Genomic DNA, 23,628 nt, shown 5'->3' on the forward strand with positions numbered 1-23,628 from the left:
AGGAATATCAGCTGTTACCCATCCCTGAGGGAAAGGGGATCTGTACAGATGGCAATGTAAGGACCTCATGCTTGCTTATCTCTGAGAAGTGAAAAAGCAAAATTGCCATTAATTTCAATGGGAGCAGGATCGAGCCTTAGGAATTTCTATGGTGGAGTTTCTGGTTCTGGTCCTGATAGATGCTAAAATTGAGCCCTTAACACTCATGGAATTTACAATGATTTCATAGTTGAGAGAATCATGCCATTTCCAAAGCACAATTCCATAGTGAAAATGAATTATACTCTGAATAAAAAATTCATTTTGCTAGCAACAAAGTGACTACACATAAAACTCTTTCTAATCTCAACTCTCAGTGGTTTGGAGTACAGTGGAGTCGCATCTTATGCGGGGGTTAGTTTCTAAAGTCAGCGCGTAAGGCTAAGTTCGCATATAGTCAAAATTACCCTTGAAAATCCCTTAAATTGCCCATAAAGTGCAGTACAATGTATATGGTTTGTGTATACAACCCTGTACAGTAATATGTATAAATGTATAATGTGTACAGTATATAATAAAGAGTATATATGCAAAATATAATTTTACAGTACTGTATTTTTATTTACATAGAGGTAATTACAGGGGGTCGTCAGGGCTTGATGTCAATCCAGGAGATGGAGGCGACGGAGAGCGACTCGTAGATGAAATGGTTGGCTCTGGTTCAGCTCGAGAAGTTGATTGCGTAGGCTCATCTGCTGCTGGTTGTTTTTCCTCGAAAAACATAGTGATCGGCAATTGTCGCTGTTGTCTCTTGAGCTGCTCAAATGTTTCTTGATACGGTCTCAAATCGTCCATAATACTATGAGTGATTTTGAGGCTTCGTTCCATAGAGGGATCATAAACAGAAATTAAATCATTCAAGTGTTTTGCTGCTTGGAACACATCAGCAAATTGGGCTTGTCTTTCTGATTTCAAAGTGTAAGTGCAGTTGGGTATTTTTTCCCAGAAGAGCCCAGTCTCACCAGCATTAAAAACTGGTTCTGGAAGATAGCCCTTTTCTTCTGTGATTTTCTTTAATTGTTCAGGGTAGGCTTTTGCTGCCTCTTCATTGGCAGATGCAGTTTTACCAGTAGTCTGCACGTTTTTGAGGCTGAAGCGGTTCCTAAAACTGTTAAGCCAACCTTGGCTGGCTTTGAATTCCTTCTCACCAGAAGGCTGTCCCTCTTCGGTGGGAGGTTTGAACAGCGTGTAGAAGCTAAGAGCCTTTTCTCGCAATGTGTTGCCATTGGTAGGCACAAGTTTACGGTTCATGTCTTCAGCCATAAGTTTAATGCCTTTTCAGTTTTCACTAAGAAGTCTTATCACACACCTGGCTCATCACCTTAGCAGTTATTGGAGCACTTGGTGCCATGGCTTGACGAATTTCTCTGTCTTGAATCTTGATGGCATGGAGGCTAGATTTGTTGCGGCCATATTTACGCACCACATTGGAAACTGACATACCACCTCTCAATAAGTCCAGCACAGCCAGTTTTTCCTTCAGCGTTGGAACAGATCGCTGTTTCCTCAGTTGAGTACCAGGTGAAGTAGTTGGCTTGTGTTTAGGGGCCATGTTGTACGAAAAATACGTACAGTACCTTTAAACACGAGAATCACACTCACCGCGGCGAGATGCTCACGCTATGAGAGGCACGCGGGAACTGAGGGAACAGCAAATTCACTTCTCCCATCTCATCCTCACTCCGGGGCATATGCTCATGAGTCGAATGGTGGGCGGAATTGCCAGCACTACTTACCGGTATCTTGTTATTTTTCTTTTTTTTTGCCGAGTGTGTATAGTTGAATTTATGTAAGTTAAATGCGCGTATGATGCGACTCACCTGTATCTGAAAATCTACAATAACACAAATATACACAGTACAACTCAGTTTCCTACATTTTAAAAAAAGAAAAGGAGTACTTGTGGCACCTTAGAGACTAACAAATTTATTAGAGCATAAGCTTTCGTGAGCTACAGCTCACTTCATTCGATGAAGTGAGCTGTAGCTCACGAAAGCTTATGCTCTAATAAATTTGTTAGTCTCTAAGGTGCCACAAGTACTCCTTTTCTTTTTGCGAATACAGACTAACACGGCTGCTACTCTGAAACCGTACATTTTAAAGTGTTTGATTTTTTTTAAAGGACACATAATGGATTTTTTTAACTAGAGATCATTAAAAACAACACAATTTAACATTGTCATAACTTAAATTAAGAAATTCAACCACAGTTAACAAGTTTTAGAGTAGCAGCCATGTTAGTCTGTATTTGCAAAAAAACCAGGAATACTTGTGGCACCTTAGAAACTAACAAATTTATTAGCGCATAAACTTTGGTGGGATACAGCCCACTTCATCAGATGCATTGAATGGAACATATAGTAAGAAGATATATATATATACATACAGAGAAGGTGGAATTTGCCATACAACTGAAAGAGGCTAATTAATTAAGATGAGCTATTATCAGCAAGAGAAAAAAAACTTTTGTAGTGATAATCAAGATGGCCCATTTAGACAGTTGACAAGAAGGTGTGAGGATACTTAACATGTGGAAATAGTTTCAATATGTGTAATGACCCAGCCACTCTCAGTCTCTATTCAAACCCAAGTTAATGGTATCTAGTTTGCATATTAATTCAAGCTCAGCAGTTCCTCACTGGAGTCTGTTTTGAAGCTTTTCTTTTGCAGAATTGCCACCCTTAAGTCTTTTACTGAGTGGCCAGATAGTTTAAAGTAGTGTTCTACTGGTTTTTGAATGTTATGATTCCTGATGTCAGATTTGAGTCCATTTATTCTTTTGCATAGAGACTGTGCGGTTTGGCCAATGTACATGGCAGAGGGGCTTTGCTGGCACATGATGGCATATATCACATTGGTAGATGGGCAGGTCAACAAGCCTCTGATAGTGTGGCTGATGTGATTAGGCCCTATGATGATGTCTCCTGAATAGATATGTGGCAATGGGCTTTGTAGCAAGGATAGGTTCCTGGGTTAGTGGTTCTGTTGTGAGGTGTGTGGTTGATGGTGAGTATTTGCTTCAGGTTGGGGGGCTGTCTGTAAGCGAGGACTGGTCTGTCTCCCAAGATCTTTGCGAGTGAGGGATCATTTTTCAGGATAGGTTGCAGATCTTGGAGAGGTTTTAGTTGGTGGCTGAAGGTGACAACTAGTAGCGTTCTGTTATTTTCTTTGTTGGGCCTCTCCTGTAGGAGGTGACTTCTGGATACTCTTCTATATCCACAGAAGGCAATAGCACCAGTGGGTATATTTAGCATTAAGAAAGACCTTTCATAAAAAAAAATCATAATCTTTTGGTTTGACTAGTAAATAATATTGCTACTTTGCCAACTCTTTATCTATCATTTTAAATATAAGTTGATCATATTTTTTTTCATTTATTGGCACCTGAAGAAAGAGCCACTACCAAATTCTGAGACATTACTTTAAATATGGTACATTGCTACAGACAAAACACCGTAAAATTTTCCCATCTCCCTGAATTTAATCTTTTGTGTAAAAGGTATATTTGAGGCTTTTAATTTTTGTAAAGCTTAAAAAGTTTCTATTGGCAGAGGGCCTGATCCTGTTGATTATTTACTCATAAGAATAAACTAATAGTGAAAAATACATATATAAGTAAGGTTTGCAGAACTGGGCCCATAGCTATTGATTACCATGTCTTTTAAGTTCCTTTATAAAACTAAATAACTTCTCCCCCTGGAAATATTAAACAGTACCACCACACATAAGGATGAAGCGCCAATGCTGGTTGTTTAGAGAATCCAGACAAAGAGATTATGATTTTGTTTATGAAATTTCTCCTTCAAGGACTATTTTACCTCCACAGTTTTATTTTTCTTTTCTTCTGTTTTATCACCACCATCTCCTCCTCCTTGTTCTGTCTTTTGTTCATCCTGTTTGTTTTCCTCTGGCTTCTCTTCCAAGTCCAGTGATGTGGAGAAGTTGGTTTCTTCCAGCCAGTCATGAGCTTTTTTCCTAGCCTGCCAAACAAACCCCATAAAAAAAACTCCTATTACTCAAGTGTGGAAGGTCAAATCATGTTGCTGAAACACAAGTTAACAATACACTTTTCTTTACCTAGTTTTACTGTTCCACTCAAAATTCTTATTTACATCAGGCATGTACTTAGGAGAAAATCTTTCTGTCCACTGAAGCACTGCTCACCTATGGCCGTATACTGAACTATATTATACTGCCCTTAATCTGCATACAGAGCTATCATTAAGACTAAGGTTACCAAAACCTCAGTTTTATGCAGGATGTAGCTAAGAAATAAAAGAAGAAGAAAACTAAGATCTGAGTGGAAAAGTGAAGCAGAATTTATAAAGAAAGAAAAAATAAGCAAATTCTTTGAATAAGTTAAAACAAGTCTGAATTCAGAAAGGAAATTAGAAAGAAAGCAACTGGATTTTGAACTGCTTAGTACCAAGCCGATAAGTGGATCAAAGCAGAAACAGCATCAGTGATGTCTTTCCAGACAATTAATGTGGCATTTATCACTTTTTTTAAAAATGCGAAGTCTAATTAGAAGTGATAACATTTTGTTTCAAGCTTAGAATGTTTGGAGTACTCCCCCAGAAAAATGAACATGACCAATGCTAAATTTAATTCTGATGCTGAACTTGTGTCGCTGGCCAGTAAGGATATGTCTACACCACAGTTTAAAAACTCAGGGCTGGCCCATACCAGCTGACTTTGGCTATGGTGTTGTTTAACTGCAATGTAGATGTTTAGGTTTTGGCTGAAGCCCAGGTTCTAGGATCCTGTGAGGTGGGACGGTGTCAGAGCTTGGGGTGCAGCCTGAGCCTGAAGGTCTACATTGCAATTAAACAGCCCCTTAGCCCAAGCCCACGCCAGCTGTCATGGGCCAACCATGGGTTTCTAACTGTGGTGTAGATGTACCTAACGATACATCTACCCAGGCCATGGGAGCGAGCCTTCCAGCCTGGGTTGATGGACTCAGGCTAGTGGTACTCGTGCCAGTGCTCTCAAAATAGTGGGGTAGCCAGTGCTGGGGATGAAGTTGCATCCCAGGCTGGAGTTCAGGCACTAAAGCCTTCGGAGGGGCTTGGGTTTCAGAGCCCAAGCTGCAACTTCAATGCGCTCTCTACACAGCTATTTTGACAGTGCTAACACGAGCCCCGCTACCCTGAGTCTGTAGACCTGCTGCGGTCTGTGTAGACGGACCATAATAGGCCAAACCAAACCCTCATGTAAAGATCCCTATTCTATCTACTAAAGCTTTCCCCACTTTGAGATTTCTTTGTGCGGCCCATCATTCTGGCTCGTCAGTGAGAGAATAGCTAGCTAGTCTGGCTCCCTGGTTCTGGTCTGACTCATCTAATCTCTTCTACCACAGCTCTCTCTATTTAACATCTCTGTGCCATCCACCATCTGCACTCTGATCTGCCACCCTAGATACTGCTCTACATCAAATTTCAGAGCAGTGCCCACTAGTTCTTCTTTATACTATGGAGTGGAGGCAGGTTCTGTAACTTGCACCAACCTTATTAAGTTTGTCAGGAGTGGCAGCAACGTGCAATTCAAACAGTAGCTCAGTAAGCATGCTAACAAACTCTTCTTCCATGTCTGCTGCAAAAGGAAATAAGATTATTTCTGAGAGAGAGAGTGTTGTTTTTGTTGCAGCAGCCAAAAATCAAATCAAAGATCATAACCCCACGTATTTCTAGCACTATAGAACCAGCACTGGTTAGACTAACAAAATGTGCACGTCTCCACTCTTTGTTCCATCAAAGGAAAACAGGGAGACAGCAGAGGCAAGAACTAGAGGTACATTTTTAAGAACAGGTTAGACAATCACCTATAAGGGACAGTCTAGGTATATTTGGTTCTGCCTCAGCATAGAAGGATGGACTAGATGACCTCTTGAAGTCCTTCCAGCCCTTCATTTCTATGATTCTGTATAAGTTACAGGTCGTGTCTTACCTCCCCAGAATTGCAGTGGGTCAGCAGAATCACCAGGGAAGAACACATACAACCACCAACAGATAAGCCCCTTTTCTCAAATGAGAATATATATACACAACAGTGCAGCATAAACAGAGAACATAAGGTAAAGGGTGTTTCCTGCTTATTCATAGGTTTGAAGGACAGACGTGATCACTGTGATCATCTAGTCTGACCTCCTGTATAACACAGTCCACATAACTTCCCCAAAATAATTCCTTTCACACTGTGGGGACTACAGCTAAAGAGGGTAATTTCCTTTTTACTTTAAATTTGAACTCTGGTTAAGCAAAACTTTCATTTTTGTGGTTTAGTCTATAGCAGAGGTTCTCAAACTGTGGTCTGCGAGCTTCATTCAGGTGGTCTGCGGATAGTTCCCTCTAAGGTGCACGCCTGAGCGGCCGCACACAAAAGAATGAAGGTACAACCACCTAATCAGTGGAGTTGCGCAGGTGTGGTTCCACTAATTAGGTTGCCTGGACCCTGGAGAAGATACACATGTAATGTGAGGTGGCGGCCTTGGGGAGAAATAAAGGTAGGTGGGAGGGGGCAGTGGGGTGAAGAGGTGGTGGGGGGAATTTGGAATGTGCAGGGCTGCAGTGGCCAGAGAAAGAGGCTACTTTCTCCAGCTCCAGGGCTGCGGCTGCCGGGGAGAGATGGCCCTCCTTCCCAGGCTGAGCTCTGTAGCTGCTGTGGCGGGGGAGAGAGGGAGAGACCCCCCTCCTTCCCAGCCCCAGCTCAAGGACTGCTGCAGCGGGGGAGAGAGAGAGAGAGAGAGAGAGAGAGAGAGAGAGAGAGAGACCCACTCCTTCCTAGCCCCAGCTTGGGGGCTGCTACGGCGGGAGAGAGAGAACACATCCATTGCATTAGAAAGGTAACTGATATTAAAATATGAGTTGTGTGCTTTTATTTGTAGAACAAAAAAAGTTAATCATTTTTAAGGTTTTTTTAAATATAGCTCTTTTATCCAAAGTGCTTTACAATAGTTAGCTAATGGTACAAACAATATTTGGAAAGAGCATTAAGTGGTCCGCTGAGACCCTCAGCAATTTCAAGTGGTCCATGAAAAAAGGTTTGAGAACCACTGGTCTAAGGGGCAGGACTTTCTCTCACTGTAGTATGTTTGTGAGTAAACCACAGATTCTCTGTGCTTGAACTCCATCTTGGTCATACGGATTCCTTTTGTTTGCCTGTGATAGCTTAAACTACAATCATTGTTTCCCCAAGGCCTATTGTGTTGTTTCTGTGGGGCTTCCCAAGATACATATATTTTACTATCTTTTAGTTTATCTTTGGCTTCACAGATAATGCTTTCCATGATGACAATTTCTGCCATGCAATTCTACCATTTTATCTATGTAATCTCCTAAAAGTATCTTAGTTTGGTTGGTTCTACCGTGTGTCTGGAATCCACATTAGCACCCTTCTGGGGAAATATGACTAAACACAGTTTGTTAGAAACAGCTTTCTAGCCCTGATCATGCTATGGATAAGCACATCAAGATTTGTTTTGTCTCCATTTTTAATCTATTCATTTATTAGCTAGGGATACATTTTCCATCCTTACCCTCCTCAAAATAGGGTTTAATGGGACTAAAACAGTGCTATGCTAACCCTCTGCACAGGGTGATTCCAACCCCACTCCATTTCAGAAGTACCATACCATACTCTGCAATTAGTTTAACTGATTTTGATAGGATGATTTACAAAATAAGGTACTACTCAGGATGAGTAAAGCTGGCAGAACCTGACATTATAATCTGTTTGAGGCAGGAACCCATCTCTTAAGTGTAAAGAACCACACACATCTTGTGCCATATAAGTAAATATGAATAATTGATAACACCAACTCTTTAACTGACCTGGCCTAGAGACCGAACTATCCTGTCTCGCTTGGAGGTGATCTCACCAGGTCAACAATGAGACTAGTTTAGGCTCAAACAAAATGTATATGCAAAAAAAAAAAAAAAAAAAGGAAGAGCTACAAAAATTCCCCAATGGTAAACAGCAGAGTAAAAGAGGCTGTTAGTGGTGAAAAAGCATCCTTAAAAATCTGGAAATCAAATCTTAGTGAGGAAAATAGAAAGGAGCACAAACTCTGGCAAGGCAAGTGTAAAAGTATAATTAGGCAGGACAAGACAGACTTTGAGGCGCCATTAGCTAAAGACAGAAAAACAACAGCAAAAAATTTTTTAAGTACATCAGAAGCAGGAATCCTGCCAAACAATCAGTTGTGCCACTAAGTGAGCGAGTTGCTAAAAGAGCACTCAAGGAAGACAAGGCTGTCATGGAGATGCTAACTAAATTCTTTGCATCGATCTTCATGGCAGAGGATGTGGAGGAGATCCCCACATCTGAGCCATTCTTTTTAGGTGACAAATCTGAGGAACTGTCCCAGATTGAGGAGGTTTTGGAATAAACTGATAAATTTAACAGCAATGAATCACCAGAACAAGGTGGGATTCAAATATGAAATTTCAGAATTACTTACTATGGTACTCCTTTTCTTTTCCTTTTCTTTTTGCGAATACAGACTAACACGGCTGCTACTCTGAAATCTGATATTCTTGTTAACTGCTGGAATTAGCCTACCTTGCTTGTCACCATGAAAGGTTTTCCTCCTTTCCCCCCCCTGCTGCTGGTGATGGCTTATCTTAAGTGATCACTCTCCTTACAGTGTGTATGATAAACCCATTGTTTCATGTTCTCTGTGTGTGTGTATATAAATCTCTCCTCTGTTTTTTCCACCAAATGCATCCGATGAAGTGAGCTGTAGCTCACGAAAGCTTATGCTCTAATAAATTTGTTAGTCTCTAAGGTGCCACAAGTACTCCTTTTCTTTTTGCGAATACAGACTAACACGGCTGCTACTCTGAAATCTGATATTCTTGTTAACTGCTGGAATTAGCCTACCTTGCTTGTCACCATGAAAGGTTTTCCTCCTTTCCCCCCCCTGCTGCTGGTGATGGCTTATCTTAAGTGATCACTCTCCTTACAGTGTGTATGATAAACTCATTGTTTCATGTTCTCTGTGTGTGTGTATATAAATCTCTCCTCTGTTTTTTCCACCAAATGCATCCGATGAAGTGAGCTGTAGCTCACGAAAGCTTATGCTCTAATAAATTTGTTAGTCTCTAAGGTGCCACAAGTACTCCTTTTCTTTTTACTATGGTACGTAACCTATCGCTTAAACCAGCCTCTATACCAGATGACTGGAGGATAGGTAACATAATGCTGATTTTATAAAAGACTCCAATGGTGACCTTGGCTTTTACAGGTTGGTAAACCTCACTTCAGTATCAATCAAATTGGTTGAAACTATAGTAAAGAACAGAATTATCAAACACATAAAAGCAATATCTTGTGGAGGAGTCAACACAGCTTTTGTAAAGGGAAATCACGTCTCACCAATCTATTGCAATTCTTTGAGAGTGTCAACAAACATGTGGACAAGGGTGAGCCAATCAGTGACTTGGACTTTCACAAAGCCTTTGACCAGGTCCCTCACCAAAGGCTCTTAAGCACACTAAGCAGTCATGGAATAAGAAGGGGAAGATCCTCTTATGGATCAGTAATTGATTAAAAGCTAGAAAACAATGCATAGAAATAAATGGTTGGTTTTCATAATGGAGAGAGGTAAATGGCAGAATCCCCCCTAAAGATCTGAACTGGGCCCAGTGCTGCTCAACATGTTCATTAATGATCTGGAAAAGGAGTGAACAGGGAGGTGGCAAATTTTGTAAATAATGCAAAATTAAGAGTTAAGTCCGAAGCTGACTGCAAAGAATTACAAAGGGATTTTACAAAACTGGGTGACTGGGCAACAAAAAGGCAGATAAAATTCAATGTTGATAAACGCAAAGTAATGGAAATACAAAATGATGGGGTCTAAATTAGCTGTTACCACTCAAGAAAGAAATCTTGGAATCATCATGGATAATTCTCTGACACCATCCACTCAATGTGCAGCGGCAGTCAGAAAAGCTAGCAATGTTAAGAACCACTGGGAAAAGAATAGACAATAAAACAGAAATATCATAATGCCCTATATTAATCCATGGTATGCCCACACCTTGAATACAGTGTGCAGTTCTGGTTGCTCCATCTCAAAAAAGATGAAATTAGAAATGGAAAAGATATGGGCAACAAAAATGATTAAAGGTATGGAACAGCTTCCATAAGAGAAGAGATTACAAAGACTGGGAATGTTCATCTTAGAAAAGAGATGAATAAAGAGAGGATATGACAGAGGTCAATACAACCATGAATGATGTGGAGAAAGTGAATAGGGAAGTCTTATTTACCCTATCACAAAACACAAGAACTAGGGGTCACCTGAAGAAATTAATAGGCAGCAGGTTTAAAACAAACACAGGAAAGTACTTTTTCATAGCACAGTCAATCTGTGGAATTCGTTGCCATGGCATGTTGTGAAGGCCAGAAGTATAACTGGGTTCAAAAAAGAATTTGATAAGTTCATGGAGAATAGGTCCATCAGTCGCTTCTAACCAAGATGGTTGGGGATGCAACCCTATGCTCCAGGCATCCCCAAACCTCAAACTGCCAGAAGCTGGGATTGAAAGACAGGAGATGAATCACTTGAAATTGCTCTGTTCTGACAATGGCCAGTGCCAGATGCTTCAGAGAGCATGAACAGAAAACAAGATGCTGGGCTGGATGGATCGTTGGTCTGACCCAATATGGCTGATCTTTTGACAGTGTTGAGTAAGTTTTCTTGTATTCAGGGTTATTATTTCAATGTTCACTTCATTTATTTTTAAAAGTCTATGTTGAACTGTGTCATTATTTGCAGCCTACTGAAACTAGAGAAGCTGATCACTGACACATTGCACAAGTACCAGAATTTCTGATAACCTGTGGCATATAAAATTTGATACCCAGTTCATTTACCTTGTCCCTTAATGTCAGATAGTGACATGGGAAGACATTGATATTAATGTAGCCTTAAGAATTAAGTACAGTCACTTTTCAGGTATCCTCATCTTTTGTTGGGCATGAATATTAACACAGTTTGCAAGGAAACAGAAAACTACTGCAAAAACACATTTGGCCCTTTGGAAGCAAGAAGTATCCTTTCCCCTTACGCCTGTGGATGCTGATTGTACCTGTCTGACTGATCCTAAAGATGGCATGGAAACGGGCTACATACCCCATCCCAAAGTTGCCAAGAATGAGATCTATGCAAATGAGCTTTCCCAAAAGTGCCCTCCAGAGATCTTCCTATATCTTTCTCTTGTGCAGTCTCCACAGAGATAACTGCACCTGAAAAGCTCTAGTAACATCCTTGGAGCAGCAGCGGAAGGTGAGAAATGATCCAGGATGGATCCTCAAGGTTACAGCAAAGAAACAAACCCTCCGAACAGTTTATCTGAAGGTAAGGAAGTATTTTTCTTCCAGCTAAATAACTTATCTTTTGTATATGTAGAACATAGCAAAATGATACAGTAGCACTATAAAATACTGTGACCTTGTCTACAATGGGAAAACTGTCTTTAGCAAGACAGTTAGCCAACCTGATGTTAATTAACATGTTTTTAGGTACTGCTGAGCACCTAGACAGAATTTAACATAGTCAAAAAATCTTGTCTAGGACCATGTCTTCACTGGGGGGAAAAAAGGTTGTAATTAAAATCCCACTGACGACAAGGCAGTTGTAGTTTTAACAGTAGTTAGTGAGTTGAGTTAAAGACAATAGGGGAATTGTGGTTTAACTCTACTTGCTCACTAATGATAAAACTACAACTACCTTGTCTTTGCTGGGATTTTAACCTAAGTTATCTAACTCAAGTTCAGAACACACCTTGTGCAGTGAAGACATGCCCTGGGTTTGACCATGACCAGCTAACTCATAATTAAACAGCACTGTCTTTGTTCACACGAGGTGCTCAATGGTATTGAAAAACATGTTAAATAGTACTAAGCACACCGCATTTTCCCCAATGTAGATAAGGACTATATCATGGCAATATGTTGAAGGGCCCTAAACAAATCATTTTAGGTAAATAAATCAAAGAAAAAAAAGAAAAAAGACCAAGAATCTGCTCTGGGAAGGACACACCTCAGTGCAACCTGGGAAGCTACATTTGGTTTTGAAAATCAGGATCAGAAACATGAACCACAGTAAGTGGAGAATAGAAACGTAGCTTAAATTATATAGCCATTGGCAAACGAAGGCTGGCTGAATTAGAAACCTGCAACCGTTAATAAAACTGTGCTCTGTCGGGGAAACAAACATTTACATCATTAGCAGAATTAAATTTAAAGATGTTGGATATCATATTTATTTTTAAATGACAGATTATTGCCCTTTATGGGCCTATTAACTGAATTCTTTAAGTTTTATGGGGCCTTTATGCATTGGCTGCACTCAATAAAGACACTTAGGAATGCATGTGTTAAATTCAGGGAATGGCTTGGTGTTCCTGTTGCACAGGCCTCCCAAGGGTCACGGGAAACCCCTTCTCCCATTCTCCTGGTTTTTACACCCTTCCTAAAGATCCCATATTTCAGTCTGGCTGAGAAAAGATAAGTAGGATTCTCTTAGGCAATCTCAATGATGTTGTCTAGAGAGGACATTGCAGGGCAGTGTAAGGAGATGTGCACAGTGTCTTTGCAGTGCTCCGTGCACGGCCAATCACAAGGGAAAGGCAGCAGCAAGCACTGAAACTCAAGTGTCTCATGTGGGTGTGCTCACCACAGAGATGCCAGCCCAGCCCTCATGGAAAGGTCCTGTAGAAAATTATCATTTTTCCACTATTTTCAAACCATCCTATAAAATTTAATACAAAATTATATCCTTACTACTGTATATAATTCTATAGGATAGTGTGACAGGGCAAAGCCAGATGGCTATATTAACTCCAGGCTAAACAAATCCCTGGTAGCAGGATAAGTGAAACGGCAGTTGCTCCAGGTCAATTAAGATATCTGGGGCCAATTAAGAACTTTCCAGAAGGCAGGGAGAATGCTAAGTTGATTGGGACACCTGAAGCCAAACAGGGGCTGGCTGAAGCTAGTTAAAAGCCTCCCAGTTAGTCAGGTGAGTGTGCATGTCAGGAGCTGTGGGAGGAAGTTGTGCTGTTGGAGAGGCTGAGCAGTACACACCACATCAAGCACAAGGAAGGAGGCCCTGAGGTAAGGGTGAAGTGGAGCTTGAGGAAGTGAGGGCTGCTGTGGGGGAAGTAGCCCAGGGAATTGTACATGTCATGTTTCTAAAAGGTCAGCTACCATAGCTGATATTATTAGGGTCCCTGGGCTAGAGCCTGGAGTAGAAGGTGGGCCTGGGCTCCCCCCCTTTGCCCCCTGATTAATCACTGAGACTGGGAGACAACAGAGATTGTGCAAGGAAGGATAACTTCTCTTCACCTCCCTTGCTGGCTTATGAGGAAAATGGCTCAGTAGACTGTGACCCTTGTCCCTAGAGAGAAGGGTTATGTGAAGGGTCAAAGTGAGCCTCTGAGGCTAGCGAAATCTGCCAGGAAACATGGGACCCACGGAGGCAAGGACAGAGCTTTGTCACAATAGTTTAAAAAAAAAAAAAAAGTCTTTAAGGCCTGCTCCAAAGCCCACTGAAGTCTGTGGAAAGACTCCCTCTCAGCTAAGTGGGCTTTGGAGCAGGCCCATAGAAAGGATTAGATGCTCTGTGAATTTCTATTAGGTTTCAGAGTAATTTCTACAGAACCCTATTAATTTCATCCCTCTTAAATTATATAGGACTTTCCCATAAGGGATTATCTTGCTCATCGTTTCATAGCGTTTAAGGCCAGAAGGGATCATTAGTCTTATGTCCAGTGTATCACAGGCCATTAATTTCATTTAGTTACTTTCATATTGAGCACAACTAGGGTTAGACTAAAGTATTTCAGCCCTCAGGAGACTGAGTTGTAGCAAAAAATCTAGTTCATCTACATGAAAGTTTTCTAGCTGAGCAGCAAAACACTGGGATATATAAACCGAATAGCTGGCAACTTTGTCCTCAAGAGATTCAACACAGCTGCCTATAAGCATTTTACAAATATCTGAAAAGAAAATGGGTCTCCTCTCCATCTCCTTTAGTAATTCTGTGTAAGGCCAGATGTTAAACATTTAAATATTTAATATTTTTATAGTCTCCTTCAGCCTCTCGTATTAAAAAAAATGCAAGTTGACATTGTCCCTTTAATTGTTTGTAAATATCTGTGGACAGACATCATGTGATGTGTACAAGATATGAAAGTTCCCTTGTGGGATTGCTGCTTATGCAGTATGGGTGACATTTGCCACTGTGCAGAAGGAGAGGGCAAATCCTGTCCATCACTACAGGGCTGATCACAAAGGGATACACAACATACTGTATTATACTTCCTTTGGTGCATAGGAATTGCCTGGCTTTCTGCATGGGGGTGAATGTTGCCCAATGTACACTTATTGTGGTTAAAGGAAATAAGTCACCTTGAACAGTAGTTGATCCTACTGCAGCCTAAAATAACTATTGCACTTTCTGAAGACCATTCTCACTCCAAGCTGCATTGAACTTGTCTGTGGTTATTATTTCCTCTGTCACAAGGGAGGATGTATTTTGATCTTCCTACTGATTTGCTTTTGCAAAGCAAAATTTGCAATGCTTTTTGCTTTAGTCTTTATCTTCAAGGAGCTCTATGGCTCAGGCTTAGCATATCTAAAAGATTGCTTAGAGCTTGAGAATGAAGACATTGGTTGACAACTGCCCTCCTCAGGTACAAGGGAACTTTCCACCTTAAGGGTAAAACTCATGTGTGCTGGAGACAGAGCATTCTTGGGGGGCCGTTGACAGGCTGTGGAATGAATTCTTCAGGCATTAAGGACCATCACAGACCTCACCACTTTCCACTCCAAATGCAAGCCATGTTTCTTTGATGTGCTCTTTCTAGTACAAATTCAAAGCATTTACATTAAAAAAACAACCATACCAAACTAAAACATTTCACTGCACACACAGCTTTCCCTTGAGGAGAGGATGAAAGAACAAACCACATGAGACAGATGTTAATCCCTTTGCTTAATAAACTATTGGAAGGTGCTAGGAGACTACAGTGATGAGGGAAATATGTAGAGTAGAACAGAACAGAAGTTGCTGCTGCCCCAGGTGGTGTCAACAATGAAATATCTCTAGACACTTCTTTTAAGTAAGGTTTTATTTCAGTGATTCTTAATTTCAGATTCTTGGTCACACATCTCTCAGTATTTTCAAAATGTAAGGTCGTATATGCCTGCATCCCTGAGATTCAGAGAAGACCCTTATATGTAAAACATGGTCTTCTAAGTTACTGAGGATAGAGTCCATTTCCACTGATTTCAAGAGATCAATTCAGAATGCACAGCCCAGGAGGAGAGGGGACTACGGTGGCTTCAAGATACCTATTCAACCTTCTGATTCTGTCCTATTTCAGAGGCTGCAGAGGCCCCTGGCATAACATAGGCAGCCCTAAGGTTCTCTCTACGTTATGGAAACCTCCCTAGGCGGCCCTCTCAACCACAGCATGGCCTGGAATCCCCTCAGTGCTGTATATTGCAGCCCGGCCTGTAACATGCCCTGGCTGCCCCCCAGCACACCTCTTAAGTCAGGACTTGCAAACAGAAGCCTTGGAAGCAGCCCTATGGCTTTCTTCAACAGCGCCTGTGTGAGAGGAATCCTCTCTCAGCAGAAACTGGGGCTTTTAGGACCTCTTTTATGCCACACCAGCCCTTTTATCTGGTATAAAGTTGCTGGAGCAGGGGTAAGGATCTCACCCACTGTGTACTGGATACAGCCATTATGGTACAAAATCACTGCTGAACTCCCCTAAACTTTTAGCCTAGGGTGCATGCACAATTTTATAAGTAGAGTCTGTAAACCAGAATGTCAATCAATTGAGTCTGAAATGAACATCTAACAATCCAAGCTTCCCTAGTCTCCATTGTATTTACTTCTTTTGAAGAATGTTAGGGTATTATAGAGAAATGCACTCCAAATTGTCTGTCTGCTGTCAACTCTCAATTAAAGCATGCTAGTTTGGATTAAAGTTTTTTTTAAATTAAACATAGATTTAACAGGTCTCACTTGGGATATGCCAGTATTTTTTTAATTACCTTTTTTTTCTTGATCCTCTTCATTATTTAAGTCCTTTGGAATAAAGATCTCTTTAATAGCAATTAAGTCATTTTTCACAGTTTCCAATTTCTCTCCATTAAGTGATGTTAAAAATGACTGAATCTGAAAAAGGAAATGACAGTGATCACTACTAACCCAAATCACCCCTCTCTTCACTGAAATTACAAATTTTGTTCCTGACCCCAAGGTGTGTTGAGAACTCCCATTAGAAGATCAGGTCCTTTATCTAATCTATCTACCTACCTTATCTAGGGATTAATTATGTGTTCATCCACTTGGTATCCAAATTTCTTACATATTACACAAGCTTTACAAGATATTCAGGCTGCCTCCTGCTCCCAGAGCACATTTTTTGGATTAAAAACAATTTATTTTAACATCTTATAATTATTCTGGGAAGGCTCTGGTGAAGAGTGGGTAGGAAGAGCAGAGGGTAAGACTCCCTGTCAGCCTGAACAGCTGTGGCAGGGAATTCCAGAGTAGTGGCCCTGTTCCCTGCTCCCACAGGGCTTATCCACATTACTGACAGTCCAACTGTTCTGAAGAATGCAGTGGTCATGGAAGATCATTGTGCCGGAGAAAGTCTGGTTCTAGCCCACTGAAAGTTTTGAAAATTAAGGCTATGAACCTAGGGAATGACTGTTAGTAGTCTGCTCTCCTCACAAGCAGCCTTAGTCCCACCAAATTCCCATAGGCTGTCTGGTGGACACTCACCAGTCTGTTTTCTTCTTCAACTAGGAATACCCTTGCAGAGTCCGCAAACTGCTGTCAGTTTTCCCCTGCATGTAGGCTGCTTGATCTGCAGTTGATACTGCACTGAACAGTCTTGCTTACAAGAGATGAACCTCATTTCATTATAAAGAAGTCTGTGAGCTCTGATTACCTTGAATTTAAATGGACTCAAGCTAAGTTTTGGCTATGATGAATGTGAAGGTGTCTTTACTTGTTTCTTTGTTTTTATAGAACCTGACTGTGATTTTTGTATTTACAATTCTATACCTAGAAATAGGTGCAATGCTACAACTACAGGGACATTAGGTGTCCAAAAGTGCTATTGAAATGGGTCTGCAGTTATTTGTGCCAAAAAAACAGGAGGCTGAAGTGAGACCCTTTTAAAAAAGCAGGACCATTCTGTTTAAGAAAAACTATTCCTTATACTTCATTTTTTTGGGAGGGCAGAGAGAGATGGACTTAAAAAGAAAAAGGTGGAGGAAGATACCCTGAGAAACGTATTTGGAAAAATGTCACAATGTATAAATGCCACCACTGAGTGTGCAATAAAGCTTTCCTGAATGGCTGCACAGCAGAGCCAATAAACTGACAGTTGAAAGCTAGCTGTCACAGAGACCTTATTAATCTAAGCATGTCTCAAAGTAATCTTACAGGGTTTGTCTACACAGCAATAAGCTCATGTCTGAGTCTGGACTCACGGCAACCCCCTCTTGCAGCCACACTGCAACTGTGCTAATCTAGGGCTCTCAGTTCCCAGGACCACATAGGGTGGTAGGGTCTGAGCCTGAGTTAAGCCTGGACCTAGGGTCGGAGCCCTATTGCTATCCTGTATGCACATGGTCCCGGTTTGACTTGGTATCCTTAGAATCTTCCAGATGTATCCTACAGTTCCTGACAGCAGAGTAGCAGAACTGCAAGCAGCCAGCACAGTGGTCCGGAATTGCCTGCATCTTCCTGTGGTGCTGGTGGCTCTGGCTCCTCCTCCTCTTTGTTGTCGTGTGGAGCTTGCCCAGAGCAGGGAGCAAATTTGCCAGGTGGGATGTGGCTCCTGGCTGTTGGAGATCATTACCGCCCTGGCCATGGTGATCCAAGAGCTCTCCCACTCCCTTTCTCTGCGGGGTGGCGCTCTGCTTTCTGACCCTTGCTTCTGGGCTCCCACTGCCCTTCCTGGGACTGTGTGTGCAGGGACGCCCTGTCTGTGTGCACTGTCAGGGTGGTGAGTGGGAGCTGGTCCCCAAACTTCCCTGCAGCCTCCTGGGATGCAGCAGGGACAGGGATAAGGGCCTGGGGGGTGCTGGAGCACAGTGCACCCCAAGCCTGGGGATGCACTTCATCAGTCTGTAGCCTGCAGCAGCCAGGCTGGGGTGTGTGTGTTTTAAGAGATGGGATCTTTGGGAGGACAGCAGCGATCCCCCAGCTGGGTCATGCAGGCAGGGGCCACACATTCCTGGGTGGAACAGAGCAGGGAAGGAAGCAGCTAGTTCTTGATCCCCTGGGGGGATTGCCAAGAGCTGAAGAACTTGATTATTGGGCAGACCTATGGATCACAGCATTGGCTACTTCTCAAGATTTGTTAGTAAAAAGTGAGAGTAAGAAAGTGCCAGCTGCCGAACGTTGGAGGCTGCTTCTGCACCAGTCTTCAGCTGGGCCAGGGTTAGAAGACTTTAGACAGGGGTGGTGACTCTGGTACAGTGTATGACCCCCTCGGGGTGTTCCTTCTGCAGGGTGAGTGATCTGCAGTTTGCACAAGCACACTATCAACACAGCCACAACAAATTTATTTTTTATCATGTCATTTTGACTTGCATTGCATGGCAATCAAGACCACCCCTCCCAAACACTGCCCGCTCACCAAAAATAAGCCAGTTTTCCCTCCCCCCGAAGCACATTCCTACAGGTACAATTCTCCCTCTACCATTGGGCCATGCAAGTCTGTAACGTCAGCACACAAAGTACCCCTTACTTCTGCTGCTCGGGTGCAATCAGCTCCCACCACATTAGCTTCACTTTCTGGCTGAGTGTACCAATCCAGTGTCCCCTTGCTGCCATAGGTCCTTTTAGAGGGAAATGGCTCACCTCTGGCTTCACAAAGGTTGTGAAGAGCACAGCAAGCCAGAGTAACGCGGACAGCGGTAATTACACTAGCATCTAATGGGTTTGTAAACACCTCCAACAGGATATTAATCTGCCAAAAGCACATTCAACAATCATTCTACACCTGCTTAGAGTTGTAATTAAATGTTTTTTTGTCTGGGCCTCTGAAATCAGAGTATGGTTTCATAAGCCAAGGCAAAAGAGGGTACGCGGGTTCCCCCATAACAACAGTGGGGACAGTAACACCATTTATATCAATGTCATTTGGTAGGAACAGTGTCCCCGCCTGTCCATGAATCTAGATTCCAGAGTAGCAAAAAACTCTGGCATCATTAACTTTTCCTTTATAGCCCACACTGACATTCATAAATCTGCCTCTGGGGTTCACTAGTGCCTGCATAAGAATGAAGTAATACCCTTTGCGGTTTATGTACTCATGTGCTTGAGGAGGGCCAACTATGGGCACAAGTCCTATCAATAGCACCGTCACCGTTAGGAAACAGAGTGGGCAGTAGAGTTTTCCCACAGTACACCGTGTTCCTAGGGCTAGAATGTTGACATTGGTGGGCGGCACGAGGCACTCTGGAATATGGTTACTTTTGACTTGGGTCAGTGCACTGCAGTGTGGATACCAGAGTCCTAGGTTTGAGCATGGGTCAGAAAATTCTTAACCTAGGGTTAAAATGCATTGTAGATGCTCAAGCCCAGGTTTCCCTGACATGGGTCAGCTGACTCAAGTCCAAATTCCCTAGGTTACATTGCTGTGTAAACATAGCCACAGAGACTGCTTACATCTCTATTTATATCTTGGGTTGGTCAACAACAGAATAACAACACAATGCAATAAAGAATATTTAGAAGTTAAATAAATAATCTAGAATGCATTTTATTTTAACAACCTCTTGGTGTAGTTGGGGCTCCTGAATATAAATGGTAACACCTTTAATAAAAACATTACACTTGAGTCTTCTGATAAAACTTTAAAGGGCATAAGCACCGTGTAACAGGTTTAAAAATGCAGTACACATAATGTCTTAACAACTAGAACTTTCAATAGCAGATTTCCTTGCTTTCTTTGTGCTAAATCTTGGTCCTCCTGAAGTCACTGGGAAAACGCTCACTGACTTCATGATATAAGGGGTTGACCCTTGGGACCAACTCAAAGCCCAGTGAAATCAATGAAAAAACTCTTATTGACTTTAATGGGACTTGTATGAGGAGATTAACGCTTACAAAAAGTATTTCATTAAATGTTATTTATGCAGCTTGTATACTGTACCTTGGTTTCACTTTCATTTGACAGTATTTCCAGAGCTTCAAGATGGGACAAACCCTGGAACTCATCAAAAAGCAGCCCATAATGTACTGTCCTTTCAACTGTAACTTGCTGGGCCAATCTCTGCTTCTCTTTCTCTTTTGCTTCTCGCAACAGCTGCAAAAATATACATCATTCATGTTAATTTACTGACCGCACTGCAGGATCAGAACTGCACTCCATACATTTGGAGATATTATAGAATGCTCTCTTAATACAGAAGATTGCGTAAGAAGAAATGGCCTCTTGTACACATTTTCCACTGTATTTATGAGTTAAATTTCAACCTATCCAAAGCCTATGCACCACTTAAGCCTATTTTGACATTTAACGCTTATGTGGCACTTTGGCCTTCTCCTATCCCTCTGCACAAGAATGAAATATCTAGCTCTACCATGTTTGCACTATTTCCTATTTCAATTTGGTATGACATGGCATTCAAGTATTCATTAGATGTACAAAGTATATTGAGTCGGATTTTCAAATGAGCCCCATTTTCAATACTGCATACACAATTCTTCATACCTAAATTTTGCAGGCACAAATTAGATTAAAAGAAAGCAGTGGAGTGGGACTCAGGAGAACTGGGTTCAGTTATTCTACAACTTTCTGTGTAAACCTAGGCAATCACTTTACCTTTCTCTGCCGCATTTCCCCACCTCTTATTACCCGCATGTAACACTTCCTTTCTCCCTTGCCTATTTAGGCCCCAATTCAGGACCACACTTAAGCACATGCTTAACTTTAAATATCTGCTTAAGTGAAGTCCAGAATAGGATGGACATGCCATCACTTAACTGAATGTATTAACATATACCTGCCCATGCAATTAGCTGGTTTCATGTAGATGCGTATTTTTTGCAGACACAATTGTAGTCCAGTGTTTGAAAAATTGGTTCTTACAATTTAGATGACTTTCTTCAGATCATAAATTTTCAGTCAGATCAAATATTGAGTCTACACTACTTGAGAGAGTCCCCTTTATTACCAGAGTTGCAATATTACATTGTGAAGTGCCTTGGAATGCTTTTCAAGAAACACATTACCCAAAACTAAGCCCTGATCTTGCAATCAGATCCACTTAGGAACTTCAGCTGCAGTACTGGGACTGTAGTATTTTATGGCTATACATATTTCTTGTTTAACAGTAATGGCCATTTGGAGCACTGCTCAAGTAGATATAGGTAAAGTGTATAATTATGTAATTTGCTTAGTACGAATTAGTTTGCTTTAGATCTGCTCTGACAGTATCATTCTGTTTCTGCTTAAAGTAGTAGATGTTAAAAATGAAACATTTTATTGAGAGAAAAATATCTCATTGCAATATTACATTCTACAAACAGGAAAATACTGTGGTAATATAAAGGATTCCTTTTAATGTCTACTGCTATAGGATTTCCCTTAACCTTACTACATACAGTATAGGTTTTATGCTACCTAGGTCTATCTGTGTTTATTAATACACACACACACACACACTGTTTATTGATGAAATTCTATTGCAGTTAGCAAAAGTAGTAAGCAGTTACTGAACATCTGTACCTGGAGAGCTAAAGTAACTGGTTCTGGCAATGATTATGTTCAGATTATACTGTTACAAGGTCTCTGAATCTTTGAAGACACAAATCAAGTGTCTTTGACTCAGCTGAGGGCATGGTGCATTGCTGTTGAGTATGCTGTTTCCCTTAGATGATAGCATTAATTTAAAAGAATGTAAGTAATAATTTTTTACTGCTTTAATTTTTTTCCCAATAAAATGAATGCTACATTCCACTATTACTCATTCCCCAGGAAAGCACTACAACTATGTATGTATTGGTGTGAATGCAAGATTTATAAATATGAAAACATTTGATCACTTATCCAGAGTACAGTGTTTATCACCTGACACAGTATCTTATAAAAACCAGTAATTGCACATCCTTACTTATATGCAAGTGCTGACTTTTCATTGCTTTGCGGTCCTGAAGACAACAAAGTGGAGCTGACACAATGCATAATTTTTATTTGCATAGATCTAACTATACTAAATTAACCCTACTACTGATGTGAATGAAATTCTGGCTCAGTAATTTGCAACTGCACTAACAAACCAGGTTTGAAGCAGTCTAACCTGAGATAAGGAAACTGTTCTTTCCATCAGTATTTTGGTTCGCTTAAATCCAGGATCACTTTCTGCCAGGACATTCATGGTTTTCTTGCCGATAAATTCCAAAGCATCTAGACCACCAGTCAAAACACTTTTTCCCTGCACATAAAACAATGCAGTGTGGTTATTTTCTTTACACTTTAAGTTAATAAGAAATTGTAAAAAACATTGATACTGCTGATGCAGACTTTGAATTTTTAATTTCCTAAAGTTTCTCCACTCTTACTAATAATAGGATTTATGACTTCATCAATCATCTCACTTTGCTTTGAATCCATTTTCCTGGAGAAAAAGTACTATACAAAATCTTTAAAATTAACTTATTTTGAATGATATTTAATAGCTTGATGTCAATAAGAAATATACCCAATAGCAATTCTCTTAATAAATTAAATAATAATAATCAGAGAATAAAGACATATTTGCTTTGTATTCATGGATGACTCATCTTTTCCTTTAAACGGCATGCAGTGGGTCAGTGCAAATCTTAGGTACAAAAGGTCCCTTTGAAGTTAAGGACCCTTATGAGAGGAGCTCACCTCACTCATGTAACTGATTATTTTTTCATTTGACAGCTGCAATGAACTGCTACATGGGAGATTCTCTCACATGAAAGCATTGTTCCTCTGTCCTCTCATCAGCTTTATTCACCTCTCTCATTGGTTCAGCTACATGGAAGAACCACCTACACTGGCTAACTGTTCTGTCTTCAGCCTAGACTCTATGTTTGGCAGCTTCTCAAATGAGGAGCTGAACATGGAAAACTTTACAGAGGTCTCAGCAGTCAAGACTGCCTTTGTTCTCCATATTAGAACACTGAAGGAAACTTTCTTCAACAATAGGCAGGAGTCACTACATTACCATGAGGAATCTAAACTGCTCTTTTTCTTCTTGATACCATTTGTTACCTTGATATGATGGCCTTCACCACCCACATGGACAGCTCTAACTTTCCAGCTCACCCTCCTAATTCTCCCACATGCAAACTGGCCTCCCCACAGAGCTCAGGCAGTCTCACCCAAACCCACCACCAGCAGCAAATAGTGGGTAGCTACAACCTCACTGACTCTGTGACTCTCATTGCAGCCCTTAAGGAGTGATCAATGGAAGTTTTCCCATGTTCCCAGAATCCTTGACATTAGAGCAAAGCTATGCTTCGAATGAGCTGGACAGTCATTGTAATGGAACATCACCCTCACCAGT

The 23,628-nt window shown here is 41.1% G+C and overlaps 1 protein-coding gene across 3 annotated transcripts in view; it reads right to left on the reverse strand.

The window, feature by feature from the left end:
- FAM114A1 (family with sequence similarity 114 member A1) overlaps positions 1-23,628 on the reverse strand; it is a 60,847-nt gene that overhangs the window by 12,937 nt on the left and 24,282 nt on the right. For 2 of the 3 annotated variants that reach the window (XM_038400965.2, XM_038400966.2), the window contains exons 6-10: positions 22,390-22,524; positions 20,241-20,393; positions 16,114-16,237; positions 5,546-5,631; positions 3,858-4,019 (exon numbers count right to left, since the gene is read on the reverse strand). In XM_038400965.2, coding sequence (XP_038256893.1) covers positions 3,858-4,019; positions 5,546-5,631; positions 16,114-16,237; positions 20,241-20,393; positions 22,390-22,524 — 660 coding nt within the window. The remainder of the gene's footprint in view (positions 1-3,857; positions 4,020-5,545; positions 5,632-16,113; positions 16,238-20,240; positions 20,394-22,389; positions 22,525-23,628) is intronic. The other variant, XM_043513958.1, reaches the window with a different exon arrangement.

Source organism: Dermochelys coriacea, chromosome 4 (assembly GCF_009764565.3).
Source record: "Dermochelys coriacea isolate rDerCor1 chromosome 4, rDerCor1.pri.v4, whole genome shotgun sequence".
NCBI classification, from domain to species: domain Eukaryota; kingdom Metazoa; phylum Chordata; order Testudines; family Dermochelyidae; genus Dermochelys; species Dermochelys coriacea.